We start from the raw sequence: 15613 nt of genomic DNA, 5'->3' as shown, positions 1-15613 counted from the left end.
TCACAAATATAAATTTTAAAAATAACCAGTGCATATACTTCATTGCCCATTTATTAAGTTTTAAAACTTGACCAAGAATATAAAACAATATCAGTATGTTGATTTTTCAGCATGAGCCAGCCAGGCTAAGACTTTTAAAATAGGTATCGAATAGTGTTTACACTGGTATATCTTCTTGAATCAGACATATCTGTCTCTCAAAGTAGGCATTTGATGTGTATTCAAAATTTGCTAATTCATCTTAAAATATTTTATCTATTTGATATACTGAATGCTTCTGAAAGTTGTTGGTATTTGTTAATGGAGAGGACATTTTCACAGTGAATTGCTTTTTCATTTCAGTTACATCTTCATTGCAGAGCTCCTTTGAGTGAAATTTTTGTAAGCACATCTGTGAGAGAAACCCGTGTGACTGACTTGTTTTCACCGTCCATGTCAGTGTTGGTCATAGCCCTTAGGTGGTCATCACTGAAAGGATCTTATAGTAATCCGTGTTTCCTCCTGACGCAGAGTTTGCCTGTAACTATAAAACGTCTCCATCATTGATTTGAAAACTTTTTTTTGTGTGTGGTAAAATAAATATAACAATATTTTCCACTTTAGCCATTTTTAAATATATAATTCAATGGCATTTATTATTTTCACAATGTTGTGCAACCATCACTACTATCTATTTCCAAATGTTTTTTTCACCCCAGACAATAGCTCTGTACCCATTAAGTAATAACTCCCCCCAGCCCTGGTAACCTCTAATCTATTTTCTGTCACTACAAATTTCCCTATTCTAGAAATTTTATATAGGTGGAATCATACAGTATTTGCTAAAAGCATAGCATTGATTTTATTCTAGAAAGTCTTTAAAAATCTGTTTGAATAATATTTTTATCTGAGTAATTAAATTGAAAATATATATGTAAGCTGTCTTAATGAGTATGATAGCATAATTAAATGTTGCTATATCATACTTCTCAGCAGAAACTTTATTATAAAAATATTACAAAGCAATCTATGCCTATAGCAATATATGCCTATCACAGAGCAATCTGTGTTAAAGATGATTCATAAACCAAATGCAACTAAACTTTGTATTAATATGCACAGTGGTCATTAGGGTACACATTCATTGAAACTTCTTTCTGTCTTCAAGTGCCATTATGGCAATATCTAATTAAAAACTTTGGTTGATGACTTTGTGTAGGACTGTCACAACAGTTTGGCTTTATAAAAGTATCACATTAAACAATGGCAATTTCAAATACTCTTGAGAGTTTAGATGTTTTACTATATTGAATTTATATTGAGAATATTAAAGGAAGTTGAACTCTTCAAAACACTTTTATTTCATATGTTGGACTTAAGAAAATATAATCATAAGCAGCAGTGTTACATTATCTGACAATTGCATGAAAATTCTGCTCTTTATTCAAGCTTTTGGTTACTGATACAAGCTTATGATTTCAAAGTTGTTTATAGCCTTTTCATATGCCATACACACACGCACATTCGTGTATCTGCGTACGTGCATATACACACTCTCTTGCCCCAAGAAAAGACAAAGTCTTTCAGACTTATAATTCATTTTATATTAATGTAAAACTTTTTAATCATGTCTAAAATTCAGTTGATGATAAGAAAACATACATTTAACATTCTAGTATTTGGGGAAGCAATATTGAAAGTCTGATTTTCAACCTCAATATTGTTTGCATTATGTGCAGTTATCAAGATTCTGAATCTACAGGTGTTTGACTTCCAGCTTAAGCTTTTTATTTCAGAAAAGAGGACTGTTTTTTGGACCTAGTGTAAGTCTTCTAGAATGAATAGTTCCTCATGAGGCTGTTTTTAAAAATAGAATCAAGGCAAAGAAAGAAGGTATTCATTTTCACATTGAAAATGCTTCTAGAGGGAACATTTCCTCTTATGGTCCAACTATTAAATGCAGGTGAAGTAAACCAAAAAAGGGAAGATTTTTTTTTTCCAGCTATAAAGTAACTGAAGAAATGACTCAAGGCACTTTCTTGTGTAAGAGCATATTTTTATTCTTTTTCTTATATCTCAATGATGTATTTTGATAATCTAAATACTTTCTATAATAAAATTAATTGTTTTAATCTAGTTTATGAATGATCTACATTAAGTGCTTTTTTAATTATAACTTCATAGCATAATCTACTGAGAGCACTTTTGGCTCTATGAGAAACAGAATTCTGTTCTTGGGTCTGGCTTTGTATGTAACACCAAGTACGTCATTTTTCTTCCATATGTACCTCATTTACTGCAGTGCTTCTATTACATTTCAGACTTTCATATGCTGGTTAGTATCTGTAGCCTGGAAGAACAGTTAGCAAGTACACTAATTGCACTTTTGTGGTATAGTCTATTCTCCAGGCTTACTATTTATTGATTTAATTGATGCCTGCTGCTTAATCAGAGGTTTTACCCACATGGAGCTATCTGATAAGCTTGACATAAAATACAAGATCTGTGAAATGTAAACATGTTCATAGTATAAGGACCTATAATCAAGCTAGACCTATAGTCATTTGAAAATAGTACAGCTGCATGAGAAGTAGTTTTCTATTTGATCTTTTTTGCTGTAGACATTTAAAAGTATTGTCTTCTCTGTGGCATCTACAAACTAATATTTAGGATGATAGCTCCTCTCTTTTTTCCCCCTTTGCTATCTTCCCTCCTCCCACCTCCCTACCATTTCGCCTTCCTCCATTCCCTTTATGGTCATCTTATTCTGGCTCCTTCTTTCCCTCACTAAATATCTTCTTCTTATTTCTGATTTTCTTAATTGTGACTTTCCTTTTTTGGATTAATCTAAATCAGATCATACCAAGTGTACTGCTAAAGCAGCTGGAAATAATCTCATAGCTTTTGCATTCTTTGGGCACCACAGATTGGGAAATATGGATTGTATGCCTCTGTAGGCATGTTCTGTGCAGGATATTCCTGAAGACTTGCAGCCAGTCCTTTTCTATTTGTGGCGGATGATAGTTCTTTGAGAGAAATTGTGAGTTTTAGTATATGTTTACTTCAAAACGCAGAAAGTTGTATCTTGTTAACAATTTTTAAACAATTTTACACTTTTGGAGGCTGAGGCAGGCGGATTGTTTGAGCTCAGGAGTTCGAAACCAGCCTGAGCAAGAGCGATACCCCGTTTCTACTAAAAATAGAAAGAAATTAATCAGACAACTAAAAATATATAGAAAAAATTTGCCAGGCATGGTGGCGCATGCCTGTAATACCAGCTACTCGGAAGGCTGAGGCAGAAGGATCACTTGACCCCAGGAGTTTGAGGTTGCTGTGAGCTAGGCTGACACCACGGCACTCACTCTATCCCGGGCAAAAGAATGAGACTCTGTCTCAAAAAAAAAAAAAAAAAAAAAAATTTTAAACACTATTTACACAGCTCTTATAGTAGAATCATCTGTTGGAAACTAGAGAGTAAAATTTAATGAATGGGGTCATTAAGAACCCCTGTCCATCCCAAATAGTCCTTAGAAAAAATGTTGAATTAGCCAGTGAGTTATAGAAAAAGAGTTGAACTTCATAAGATGAGAACATATGGTTAAATATTGTCTTATTCAATGCAAGGAAAAGAATTAGAACTGATACATCTTTTTATCTTTTTTTGTTTTCTGTGATTACTTACCTTAGTTTTAGACTTCATTAAGAGGTCGGGCAGATGGGAGGGGAGGGGGGGGAAGGGTATATACACACCTAATGGGTGCGGTGTGCACCGTCTGGGGGATAGACACACTTGAAGCTCTGACTCAGGTGGGGCAAAGGCAATATATGTAACCTATACATTTGCACCCCAGTAATATGCTGAAATAAAAAAAAAAATTTTTTAAAGAGATAGGCTTTTAAACAAGTGTGGATTTACTATTTTTAAGGAAATTCACAGTAGAAATTATTAAAATTAAAAAGTGCCTAGGATAAAAAGTTTATTTGTTCTCTCATATTAAATAGTTGGTCTTTTCCATCTTCATTATTGTAGCCATCATATTTCTTTGGGATTTTCTGGCATTTTAGAGCTTAAAGTGCTATACTGTGTGTGTGTGTGTGTGTGTTTATTAATCATGTAAATTTAAGTGGCTTTCAGAACTTGTTACTGTAATATCCTTAAATATATTTGTAGATAACAATGGAGTATTAAAAACCCAGGGCTGAAAATCACTTGGGAGAAAGATACAGATTGTGAAAGTAGATAAACATATGACCTCAGTATTACTTATATATATTTAATATCATATGTTTTAATGTTAGGAGTGGAACAGTTGTTTTTCATTGCTGTTTTGATTGTATGTTTTAACAGAAAACCACTTAATGGGATATGAAGGAAATAAAGAGTTAAGAAAAGCATCAGATGTTCTTATTTTAAACATATCTTTTTCCTTTTACTTTTCCTCATTTATTGGTCTTATCTTAACATGTCTCTATTGCAGTCCTTCAAAGATTTCTTCTTACGCATAAAGTTATGCACACATCCACAGTGTATTCATAGATCTCTCTCTTTTGTTACAGTTAATCAGGCAGCAAAAGAAGACACCATGGTTTTGAAGATTGGCTCTGTTGCCATGGCTCCCCAAGCTGACAATCCGCTTGGCAGATCTGTCCTCAGGAAAGATATTTACCAGTAGGTTTATTTTCTTATATTCAATCTTGCAACAATTTCATCCTGCAAAGAAATACAGTGACCAATAAAACTTACTTAGTGTGGCCTGTAGAAATATTTTTCATTCAGGCTCTTTTGATATTTAAAACCAAGTTTTTCTGATTTTCTTCAGTTGTGGGTTTTTAAATTCATTCAGACAAATCAAGTATTTCTGTGAAGTGTTGATGAATAACAGAATGTAAGTACCAAGTCACCATAAAACTGAAGAAGCATAGTTTGGAAAATTTTAGCAAACTTCAAATTTGACCAAATCTCTAATCACATCAGAAAACGAGGTCCTCTCTAGACCCACTTCATCCTACTGTAGTCATGTTGTATCAAAGTGAAGCATTTTATTAATTTAAGTGTAAGCCATTATTTGAAATGTAGGAATGTGGATGTCATATGGATCAAAGCTGTAAAGAAAAACAAACTTCTAAAGAGAAATTTCACAGTAAACACTTTCTGTGAAAATGCTGTGCTCTGGATTTTGTCACTGAATATTTGCAAACCACACCAAGCATGTATGGACAACTAAACTGGTGAACATATGTAATCAACATGATAAAAATAATATATGATTCATACTGCAGTTGGCATTGCTGCCAGACATAAAAGTACAGTTGTAAATAATAACAAGTGAGAAAAGTCACAAAAATACAGATGAACAAGTGTCTTATTCTTCCCGTTGGTCTGTTTTTCAGATGTTATAGTCTTACTTTTCTAAAAAATAAATTCCTACTGTTCCCCAGTAAATGTTACTGCTAGAAAAAAATTCTAATTTTGATAATGCATTTACCAACTAGAGGCTGACAGCTATTTTTACTTTAAATGGATGCAGGAATTTTATTTCTCAAATTTCTATTTATTTGAGTTGATAATTTTTTCCTTTGACTTATCAAGGTCTCTTCCTTGTATTAATTTTTTTAATATCTTACAGTATTCATTCCTTAAATAAGTTTTTATTTAACTACCTTATATAAAATCTTAGGAAATCAGAACTGAAGGAAGCCTTAGGAATTATCTGATCCACTTCCTTATTTTAGAGATTAGGAAATTGAAGACCCAAAAGAATACTGTAGTTTTCTCTAGTCAAATAGTGATAGAGCCAAGGTCACAGCTCATGTCTTTTGATTCCCTTAGAATCTTAGGGAAATAATTGCAGTAGATAAATTCTGAATGAAAATAATTTTCTAACATTTGGAAATTCTTTCAAGTATATTTTCTTTTCTACTTCAGAAGTAAATAGTCAAGTAGTGTCCTACTTTGTGGAAGAAATCTATTTTATGTTAAAAATCCTAACAACATCAATAAAGTGAACCACCTAAATACTTCCTTTCCTCCCCTACCCTTTCCACTTTCTGGCTCTTGCATGAATTGTATTCTTACTTGCTTGGAACTCAGTTTGTATTCTGTGAGAAGGTGCCTTTAGGTTTTCCTTCTCTCTGGCAACTTCTTTTTGGTCTTCTTTACTGGTCTTCTTCCTAAGCAATCTCTTTAATATTAATATCTATTTGGGTCTTCCTTTTATTCCTTTTTACCCAACTCTTCTTTGGGTGAGTCCATCTGCTGTTTTAGCTCAGGAGAACCTGAATTCCAAGCATTTATGATATCTTTGGGGTGCCCCTCTAGCCCAAGGTTAGCAATATGTATTAGAATATCAAACTTAAAATTCTGGGTCCTGGATGGCAAGCTCAACCTAATAGTTTTTCCTTGAAAGTTCACATTCCAAAGTCACTGCTAAGAAAATAAACTAACAAAAGATATTTACATAGGTGTTTATCACAGATATATTTCAAGATCTCATTGAAATTCTATATTATCAATATCAAAGGAAGAATAGCAGAAGTAGAAACTACATTGGAATGAGGTAATCAGAGTGGGAATGGCCTAGTTAGAATAAAAATGCATACACAAAGCAAAAGACCCTGCATCCTAGGGCTGCTTTTATAATTCCTGTGATTATGTTAACCATAAAATCTCAATGATCTAGATGCAAAAGGCCACATATTACATTCCATTTATACAAAATGTCCAGAGCGGACAAATTCATAAAGACAGTATATTAGTGGTTGCCAGGGGCTGGGGTGAGGGAAAATGAGAGTGATGCTAATGAGGATGGGATTCATATTGGGGTGATGAAAATGTTCTGGAATTAGATAATGGTGATGGTTGCATAACTGTGTGAATATATTGAAAACTACTGAGTTATGTACAGCAATCCCCCCTTATCTGTAGTTTCGCTTTCTGCAATTTCAGTTACCCACAGTCAACCGTGGTCTAAAATTAGGTGAGTACAGTACAATAAGATAATTTTGAAAGAGACCACATTTACATAACTTTTATTACTGTATATTATTTTATTTTATTATTAATTGTTAATCTCTTACCATGTCTAATTTCTAAATTAAGCATTATTGTAGGTATGTATGTATAGGAAAAAATAGCATATATGGGGTTTGGTACTATCCAAGGTTTCAGCCATCTACTGTGGGGTCTTGGGAATGTACCCCAATAAGAAAAGAGGGTACTACTGTACTTCAAAAGACTGAGTTTTGTGTAATGTGATTTATATCTCAATTTTTAAAAATCACTATGGATGAGAATGTTAGTGAAGCCTGAATTGTTTTAGCTAGTTATGTGATAACTTGACTTTTTGACTACTTAAATGGATTAGCATTCTTAATCTCCAAAACCTTTTTTTTTTAATGGAGAATTTAATGACTTTAGTTTGTGTGCAGTTTGTGTTCTCATATTTTTTGAGTCCTTATGAACTTTAATTTTATTCTCTGTGAAAGGTAATTTCTCTCATTTTGTGGTCCATCAAATAATGTTTACAAAAATGTGTTGCACAAAATAGAAGCTTTATGGAATATTAATACATATCCAAATAAGTTTGGCAAATGCTTGATTATCCAAAGTTGAAAACAGTTTATTACAATGGCTTTTCAGAGCTCTTAAAAGACTGTATACATCTGTGAATTCCTAAAAAGAAGCTAGAAAAGGATGTCTACTTGCAACACTTCTATTCAGCATTATACTAGAGGCTCTAGCCAGGGAAATTAGGCAAGAAAATGAAATAAAAGGCATCTAGGTTTTAAGGAAAAAATGAAATTGTCTTTTTGCAGATGACATGATCTTTTATATCCTTAGAAAATCATAATAAATCCATTGAAAAACTATTGGTCAAACAAACCAGTTTAACCAAGTTGCAGGATACAAGATCAATATATAAAAATCAATAATATTAGCAATGTACAATGAACAATCTAAAAATAAAATCAAGAAAACAGTTCCATTTATAGTAGTATCAAAAGGAGTAAAATATGAATAAATTTATCAAAAAAGTACAAAACTTACACTCTGCAAACTACTAAACATTGTTGAAAGAAATTAAAAAACCTAAATACATGGAAATACATATCATGTTCATAGATCAGAAGACTTTGTATTGTTAGAAGGCACTATTCCCCAAACTGATCTATAGATTTCACATAATCCCCATCAAAATTCTAGCAGAAATCCTTTGCAGAAATTGACAACCTGATTCTAAAATTCATACAAAAACTCAAAGAATCCATAATGGACAAAAATAATCTTGAAAAAGAAGAATGAAGTTGGAGGACTCATACTTTCCGATTTTACACTTATCACAAAGCAACAGGAATCAAGAAAATGTGGTACTGGCATAAAGATATAGATCAATGAATATAATTGAGAGTTCAGAAATAAACCTTCATATCAATTGGTTTTTGATAAAGTTGCCAAGATAAGTCAATGGTAAAGAATAGTCTTTTCTACAAATGGTGCTTAGATTAGTGAATATTCTGCATGAAGTTCAACCCCTACCTCATATACATGAAAACTAGCTCGAAATGAATCAGAGATCTTCATGTAAGAGCTAAAATCCTAAAACTTACAGAACAAATAGGAGTAAATCTTGACCTTAGGTTAGGTAATGGTTTCTTAAAAATAACACCAAAAACATAAGAGACAAAAAAAAAACTAGATAAATTGGACTTTATCAAAATTATAAACTTTTGTGCTGCAAAAGACTCTGTAAAGAAAGTGAAATTGCAAAGAATGAGAGAAAATATTTATGTATTTGATTATAGACTTCTGTCTAGAATATGTAAAGAACTCTAACAATAATAAAAAAGAAAACCCAATTTAAAAATGGGCAAAGGATTTGAATGGATATATACAAGATATAAAAATGGCCAATAAGCACATGTAAAGATGTTCAACACTGTTAGTCATTAGTCATTAGGGAAATGCAAGTCAAAACCACACATTATTAGCTAGGTACACACCTGTACTTGGAGCTACTCCGGAGGTTGAGGCAGGAGGATTGTTGGTGCCCAGGAATTTGAGGCTGCAGTGAGCTATAATCATGCCACTACACTTCTGCCTAGGTGACAGAGCGAGACTTGTCTCTTAAGAAAACAAGACAAGAAAGAAAACAAAACAAAGCGTAAAATACCCCACACCCATTAGGAAGCTATAATAAAAAAAAAAGACAACAGATGTGGAGATATTGAAACTATAGAGGATATAGAAAGAACCCAAAGTGTTTTTCCTACTCTCACACATTCAATACAACACCCAGCCTAACACTTTTGATACCAGACCCCTAGACACCAAGTGGATACCAATTGGGTATTAATAATCTCATTCAATTCTAACAGCATCTACCTGGAGATAGCATCAAATCCCACAGATTAAGGGCTCAGTTCCACAAGACTGCCCCCCTACACACTTCAGATTTTAATTGCAAACCCTAGGTTGTGACCTGTGCTTCTGATTGGCTATAAATCAGAATTCCTATAAACCCCCCCTCAGGTTGAATTAATTTGCTAGAGCCACTCATAGGACTCAGGGAAACATTTTACTTACCTTTATTCATTTATTATAAGGGATATGACAACAGATACAGATGGACAGCCAGATGGAAGAGCTACATAGGGCAAGGAATGTGAAAAAGGACATGCCACCCTCCAGGCACCTCCATGTGTTCAGCAATCCAGAAGCTCATCCAAATGCTGTCCTTTTAGGTCTTTATGGAGGCTTCATTACATAGACATGATTGATTGCATCATTGGCCATTGGTGAACATCTCATCCTTTAGCCCCTCTCCTCTCCCTGGAGGTCAAGGAGTGGGGCTGAAAGTCCCAACTCTGAGCACGCCTTTCCAGCGACCACTCTCATCCTGAAGCTATCTAGGAGCCACCAGTCATATCATTAGCGTACAGTAGATACTGTTATCACTTTGGAGATTCCAAGGGTTTTAGGTGCTGTGTGCCAGGAAACTGGGAAGAAGACCAAATATATATTTAGCAATATCACAAGAACCCTTATACTTTACTGGTGAGAATATAAAATGGTACAGCTGCTGTGGAAAACTGGCAATTTTTCATAAGGTTAAACATAGAGTTACCATATACCCAAGAGAATTGAAAACATATGTCCACACAAAAGCATATACACAAATGTTCCAAGCAGTACTATTTATAATGGCCAAAAAGTGGAAACAACTCAAAGGTCCATCAACTGATGAATGGATAAACAAAATGTGGTATAGTCATTTAATAGCATATTATTCTGTCATAGAAAGGAATGATATATATGTTATAGCATGGATCAACCTTGGAATCATTATGCAAAGTGAAAGAAGCCAGACTCGAAAGGCCACGTGTTATATGATTTCATCTATAGGAAATATCAAGAATAGACGAATCCATAGAAACAAAAAATAGAATAGTGCTTGATAGGGCATGGAGGGGGAAGGAAAATGACTACTAATGGGTATGGGATTTCTTTTGGAGGTTAGGAAAATATTTTGGAATTAGTCATGTAAAATGAGATGTATAGTGAACACAATGACAATATAGGAAAAAACCACTGACTCATACACCTCAAAAGGGTAAATTTTATGGGATATCAATTTTATCTCAATAAAGCGATTTTCAGAGTTTGATGTCATGAAGCGATCTAGGGGAATTAAATTCCGGAGAGGGAAATGCCCTTCCTAGGTGAGTGGAAGCTGGATACTCTTTTCAACTCTAGACAAATTTGCCTTGTATGGGTATAAGCAGGGGGATTTTGTTATGGGCAAGAGAAACCAGAAGACATTTCCCAGTTATGTAGGCTATAGTGACAAATTGCAATCTGGAGGAGCCCCAAACACAGGCAGTCCTATACAGTACTTTTTCTGGGAGGGAATACTGGCAAGGAAAATTGAGTTTCTCCAAGTTTCACATACTTTAAAAGACAACGCCAGGCTAGGGATGTACCATCCAATACAGTAGCCACTAGCTACATATGGTAGTCTGCTTATTAATATTCTTTATATTAACTATATGTTGCAATGATAATATTGTGGGTATATTGAATAAGTAGTATATTATTACAACAATTTTCTACTTAAAAAAACATTTTTCTATAAACTATTTGGAAATTTTAATTTATAAAAGTGGCTCACATATATAGTTTGCACTATATTTCCATTGAACAGTGGTACACTATAGGGAGAGGACTGAACAAACACAGGATAAGTCTCACCCTAGAGACATTTGAAACCAAAGGTTGAGTATTACTGAAGTTGCAAATCAACCCCAACCTAGCTCAATTCTTGATTGAGTTAAAATGATTCACTCTTTATCTGAGGTTTGTCTTCTCTGGGGAGAAATGATACTGGCTTTAGTGTCCTTAGTCTTTTTGTACATGATATTTCTTATATAATCAGAAATTATAAGATATCAAATAAACAGGAAAATATAGCCCACTATCCGAAGAAAAATTAGCCAACAGAAAAAGACCCACAGATGACTAAGATAATGGAGTTAGTAGATAGGAGTTTGAAATAACTTACTAATATTGTAAAGAAAAATGTCAAAAATTGAGGATTTCAGACATATAAACTCTTTAAAAATTTTGGAAACTGAAAAATACAATATTCGAAATTAAGGACTCACTGAAGTGCCTTAACTGCAGATGGACACAGCAGAAGATAGGATTAGTGAATTCTGGGATACATGAATAGAAATTATCCAAACTGAAGCACAGAGCGGAAAAGAAAGAAAGGAAAAAAAGAAGAGAGTACAAACTGAAAAGCGTGGGGTACTCTCAAAAGGTCTAACTTGTCATCAGAGTACAAGAAATAGAAGAAAAAATGAAACAAAAGAAATAATTAAAGAGATAATTCTTGAGACTTTTCCAGAATTAACAAAAATCATTATTCAGTGAACTTAAAAACAAACAAACAAACAAAAAAAACCTATTACCATATCCTAAACCCAAGCAAAATAAATGCAAAGAAAAGTACATCCAGACATAACATGGTCAAATTGCTAAAAGTCAAAGATAGACTCCTCCCTGAAGAGCTGAGGGAAGAGAGTGAATGCAACCACATCTGCCTCCTCCAACCCAGGATTCAAGAGCCAAGGCAGTACTTAGAAGAGGGAAGCTTTTATCTTTGGTAAATTTTGACATTTTTACTATTTTAAAAAAGAGAAAAATCTGAGACACAACCATTAAAAAAGAAACTTATTAGCTTTGAGTGTACAATAGTAAGACTAAAATAACTGAAGATCTTAAATTTGAAGAAGGGAAAACTCCTAGGGGACATGGCACCATTCTTTGAATGGCCTATCATGTGTCACGGGGCATAGTTTCATTCCTTCCCAAGTTAAATCAGTGTATGTTACAAAGACACTAATTGCAGTTCAATAGAATGAAGATCTTAGAAATTAGAAAAGTCATAAATTGGACTATTCATTATTCACTCATTTAACAATTATTTATTGGGAACCTACTATACATCAGGCACTGTTCTAGATATTTCATGTACATCAGTGAATAAGACAAAGAAAAATTCCTGCTCTCATAGAATTTACACTCTAAAAGACAATTACAAATTAATAAATAAATTGTATGGTATATTAGAATTAATGAGTGCCACGGAGGCAACAAAGCAAGTAAGGGAATACGAAATGGGAAGTTAGAGGTGGACAGCATGGTTTAGTTAGAAGACACTTCACTGAGAAAGTGCAAAGATCCTGAAGCAGGAGTGTATAAAAGAAGCCAGTGGTAGCTGAAGAAGTGTGTGCCAGGGGAATTGAGTAGGCTGTGAGGTAAGAGACATGGAGGGAGGCATACAGGCCATTGTGTGGACTTTCGCTATTAGTGTGAGAAATGGCTGTGAGGGAGAAAATTATCCACACGTGCTGGATTTTGAAAGCTGTAATACTTTTGTTTACTGAACATCTGCCTACAGAAAGAAATGAGGGAATCACCCAGCAGGAACTCGAGATACATTTAAAAGAGGTTAAATACACATTTAAAAACCAAGGGAGTCACAGTTCAAAGAACAAATGGAGTATGACATTCAACTCTAAAGGAGTCATATTAAGAACTATTTCTGCTATTTGAATTAACTGAATATGTGATATGAAGTCCTTTGGATTATTGAGGGGTTGATTTCCTCATCAAATGGGAAGCCCTCAGAGGGTTTGAGCAGAAAAGTAACATGATCCAATTTATATTTAAGCAGATTAGTCAGGCTGACATGTGAGAAATAGACTGTGACAGGGCAAGGCAAGGGTTTGTACTGTTGCAGTAATCTTGGAAGAAGATGATGAAGGCTTGGCCCAAGGTGGTGGCTGTGGAGGTGGTGAGAAATGGGCAGATTCTGGAGATATTTTAGAAATAGAGCCAGGAGAATTTGCACATGGGATTTGAGACAAAGGAGACAAGAGTAATTCAGTTGTATGGGCTAAACAACCGGAAGGATGAAATTAACTGAAGAAGGAAAAGTACAGGAAGATTTGGTTTGGGGGTTGGGCAGGTGATGATCAGATTATTTTTGAACGTGTTGACTATCAGGGTATATTGAGCTCCCCATCACTGATGTAGCAGAGGCTGATCAACCATGTAGAAGGCGGGTTATGATTTATGTTTAATTAAACCAGTTCTTCTTAAATTTAATATGCATACAAATCACCTGAGGATCTTGATAAAATGCAGATTTCGATTTAGGAGGTCTGGAATGAAGCCTGAAATTCTACATTTCTAACTGGATCGTGGGTGATTTGGGTATGATAGTGAGTAATATACCTATGCTGCTTCAGAGACTATACCTTAAGTAGCAAAAGATTAGATCAGTGGTTTTCAAACCTTTGAAACAGAAGATTTTTTAAAAATACATTTTTAATGAATGCCAGTGATTTTTAATACTAAAAATCCAAGCATTGTGAAAGGCTCTATGAGGAAAAAATTGAGTATCCTCCATTCCCAGGCTTTCCTACTCCCTAACAAGGTAGCCTTCAGTAAATTATTTTAATATCAAAATTTTCACAAATTTTCAGTTGATAGTGGTTGTTACTTTTGGAATATATGATTTATAAAATGTAAAATAATAAAACACTTTTATTAACTTTACTAACACCTTATATGAATTTGTACTTCATTTACTTTCAAAAGCATCTAATCTACCAGAAAACAATATAACATATATATTATTTATTCAGTCCTCATGCAGTGCTTAGCCCAAGAATGTATTATCATCAATCCTCCCTTAACCCTCCGTACCTTCTTTACGTGCCTCTTTTTTGCCTTCTAATCTACCCAGTTTACAACTGCCACCTCCTGGACAGGATGATCTCCATTTCCTTCAAACTCTATCTGAGATTCTCCTGTTCTGTGATGTGTTCAACCACTTCCCTGATTTATACCGTAGTTCTGAAACACAGTCTGTCCTGTTAGTTTTCCCTTTACCTTGCAAACCCCTTTTCCTGAGATATCGTTCAGGTTCTTATCTCAAGCTAAAAGAGAAGCAGGGAAACAGTTAATGATAAGTTATAAAGACAGATTTTTAAAAATTACCTATTCTGGAATTGCTCATTAAAGATTATAAACAAGCAAGGTAAATTTAATAAATGTGGTTACATTTCTCTTATATAAATGATTAAATATTTCTTAGAAACTTTGTTGTACAGTATGCTGGCATATCATCCACAGTTCATTAGCTATAGTGTTTATGGTTATTTCTATTAAATAATGGAAATAGGTCTCAGAACCTTGAGCCATTTTATGCTATAATTGCTATCGGAAAAATACACTGGATTTATATTATTTTTACTTCCTATGTATTTTCTGAAAACCTCATTGTCTGTGATCCTGAATACTATCTGTAGGTAGTTTAGCTTGGTTTTCATTGTTTTAAATGATTTTCTAAAAATAGTTTTTAATATGGGAAATATTATAGAATAAATAGCCTTATATCAGTTATTAAAACAGTAGGGATTTTTGAGATATTTATACTATTCCTTTGCATGCATGCATGCATGAATGTATTGATTCAGGTATTACTTTAATTCATTTATTTAATATATGCTTATTAATTCTTTCAGTTATTCAACACGTTTATTGAGTGTTTACAATGAACTACTAGACACTAATGGTACATGTATAGTTTTGACTAGAACATGTGGTACCTCCCTTCATAGAACTCAAGACCTCAACTACCTCATTCTGAGTCAATGAAATTACATTGTGAAGCCCTGATAGATTCCATATCCTAATATTGCATGCTTTGTATACAATACTTCCCACAATGCCTAGTTTAATGAAGTAAGCAAAATCAGAAGTTATGAACTTACACCTTAAACTTTTTTCATGGTCTCATTTTTAAGTGTCCTTACAGCATTCTGTCCTACATCTTCTGAAGATTATAAGAGGAAAGAATGATTCTGGAAGTTCCATCTAGATTTGCAATTTTTACGGAAAGGAATAGAGACAAGTGTTCTTAGAATTCCATTCAATTTTTTTTTCTTTTTAGAAGTATTGTAGAGAATAGGTACATTTGTATTAATTATTCATGAGTATATTTAAGTAAATACATCCCTGTTTCAGTACAATTTGATGGTCTTTTTTTCATATTGTTTATAA

At 33.8% G+C, this 15613-nt stretch overlaps 1 protein-coding gene across 1 annotated transcript in view; it reads left to right on the top strand.

Moving 5' to 3' along the window:
* The window catches only part of VPS13B (vacuolar protein sorting 13 homolog B (yeast)), a 933283-nt gene that overhangs the window by 506929 nt on the left and 410741 nt on the right, over nt 1–15613 (top strand). The window contains exon 30 of the mRNA XM_012643529.1: nt 4537–4648. Coding sequence (XP_012498983.1) covers nt 4537–4648 — 112 coding nt within the window. The remainder of the gene's footprint in view (nt 1–4536; nt 4649–15613) is intronic.

This window comes from Propithecus coquereli, unplaced genomic scaffold, assembly GCF_000956105.1.
Source record: "Propithecus coquereli isolate 6110/MARCELLA unplaced genomic scaffold, Pcoq_1.0 Scaffold2, whole genome shotgun sequence".
In the NCBI taxonomy this organism is placed as follows: domain Eukaryota; kingdom Metazoa; phylum Chordata; class Mammalia; order Primates; family Indriidae; genus Propithecus; species Propithecus coquereli.
This window is presented reverse-complemented; position numbering and strand designations above follow the sequence as displayed.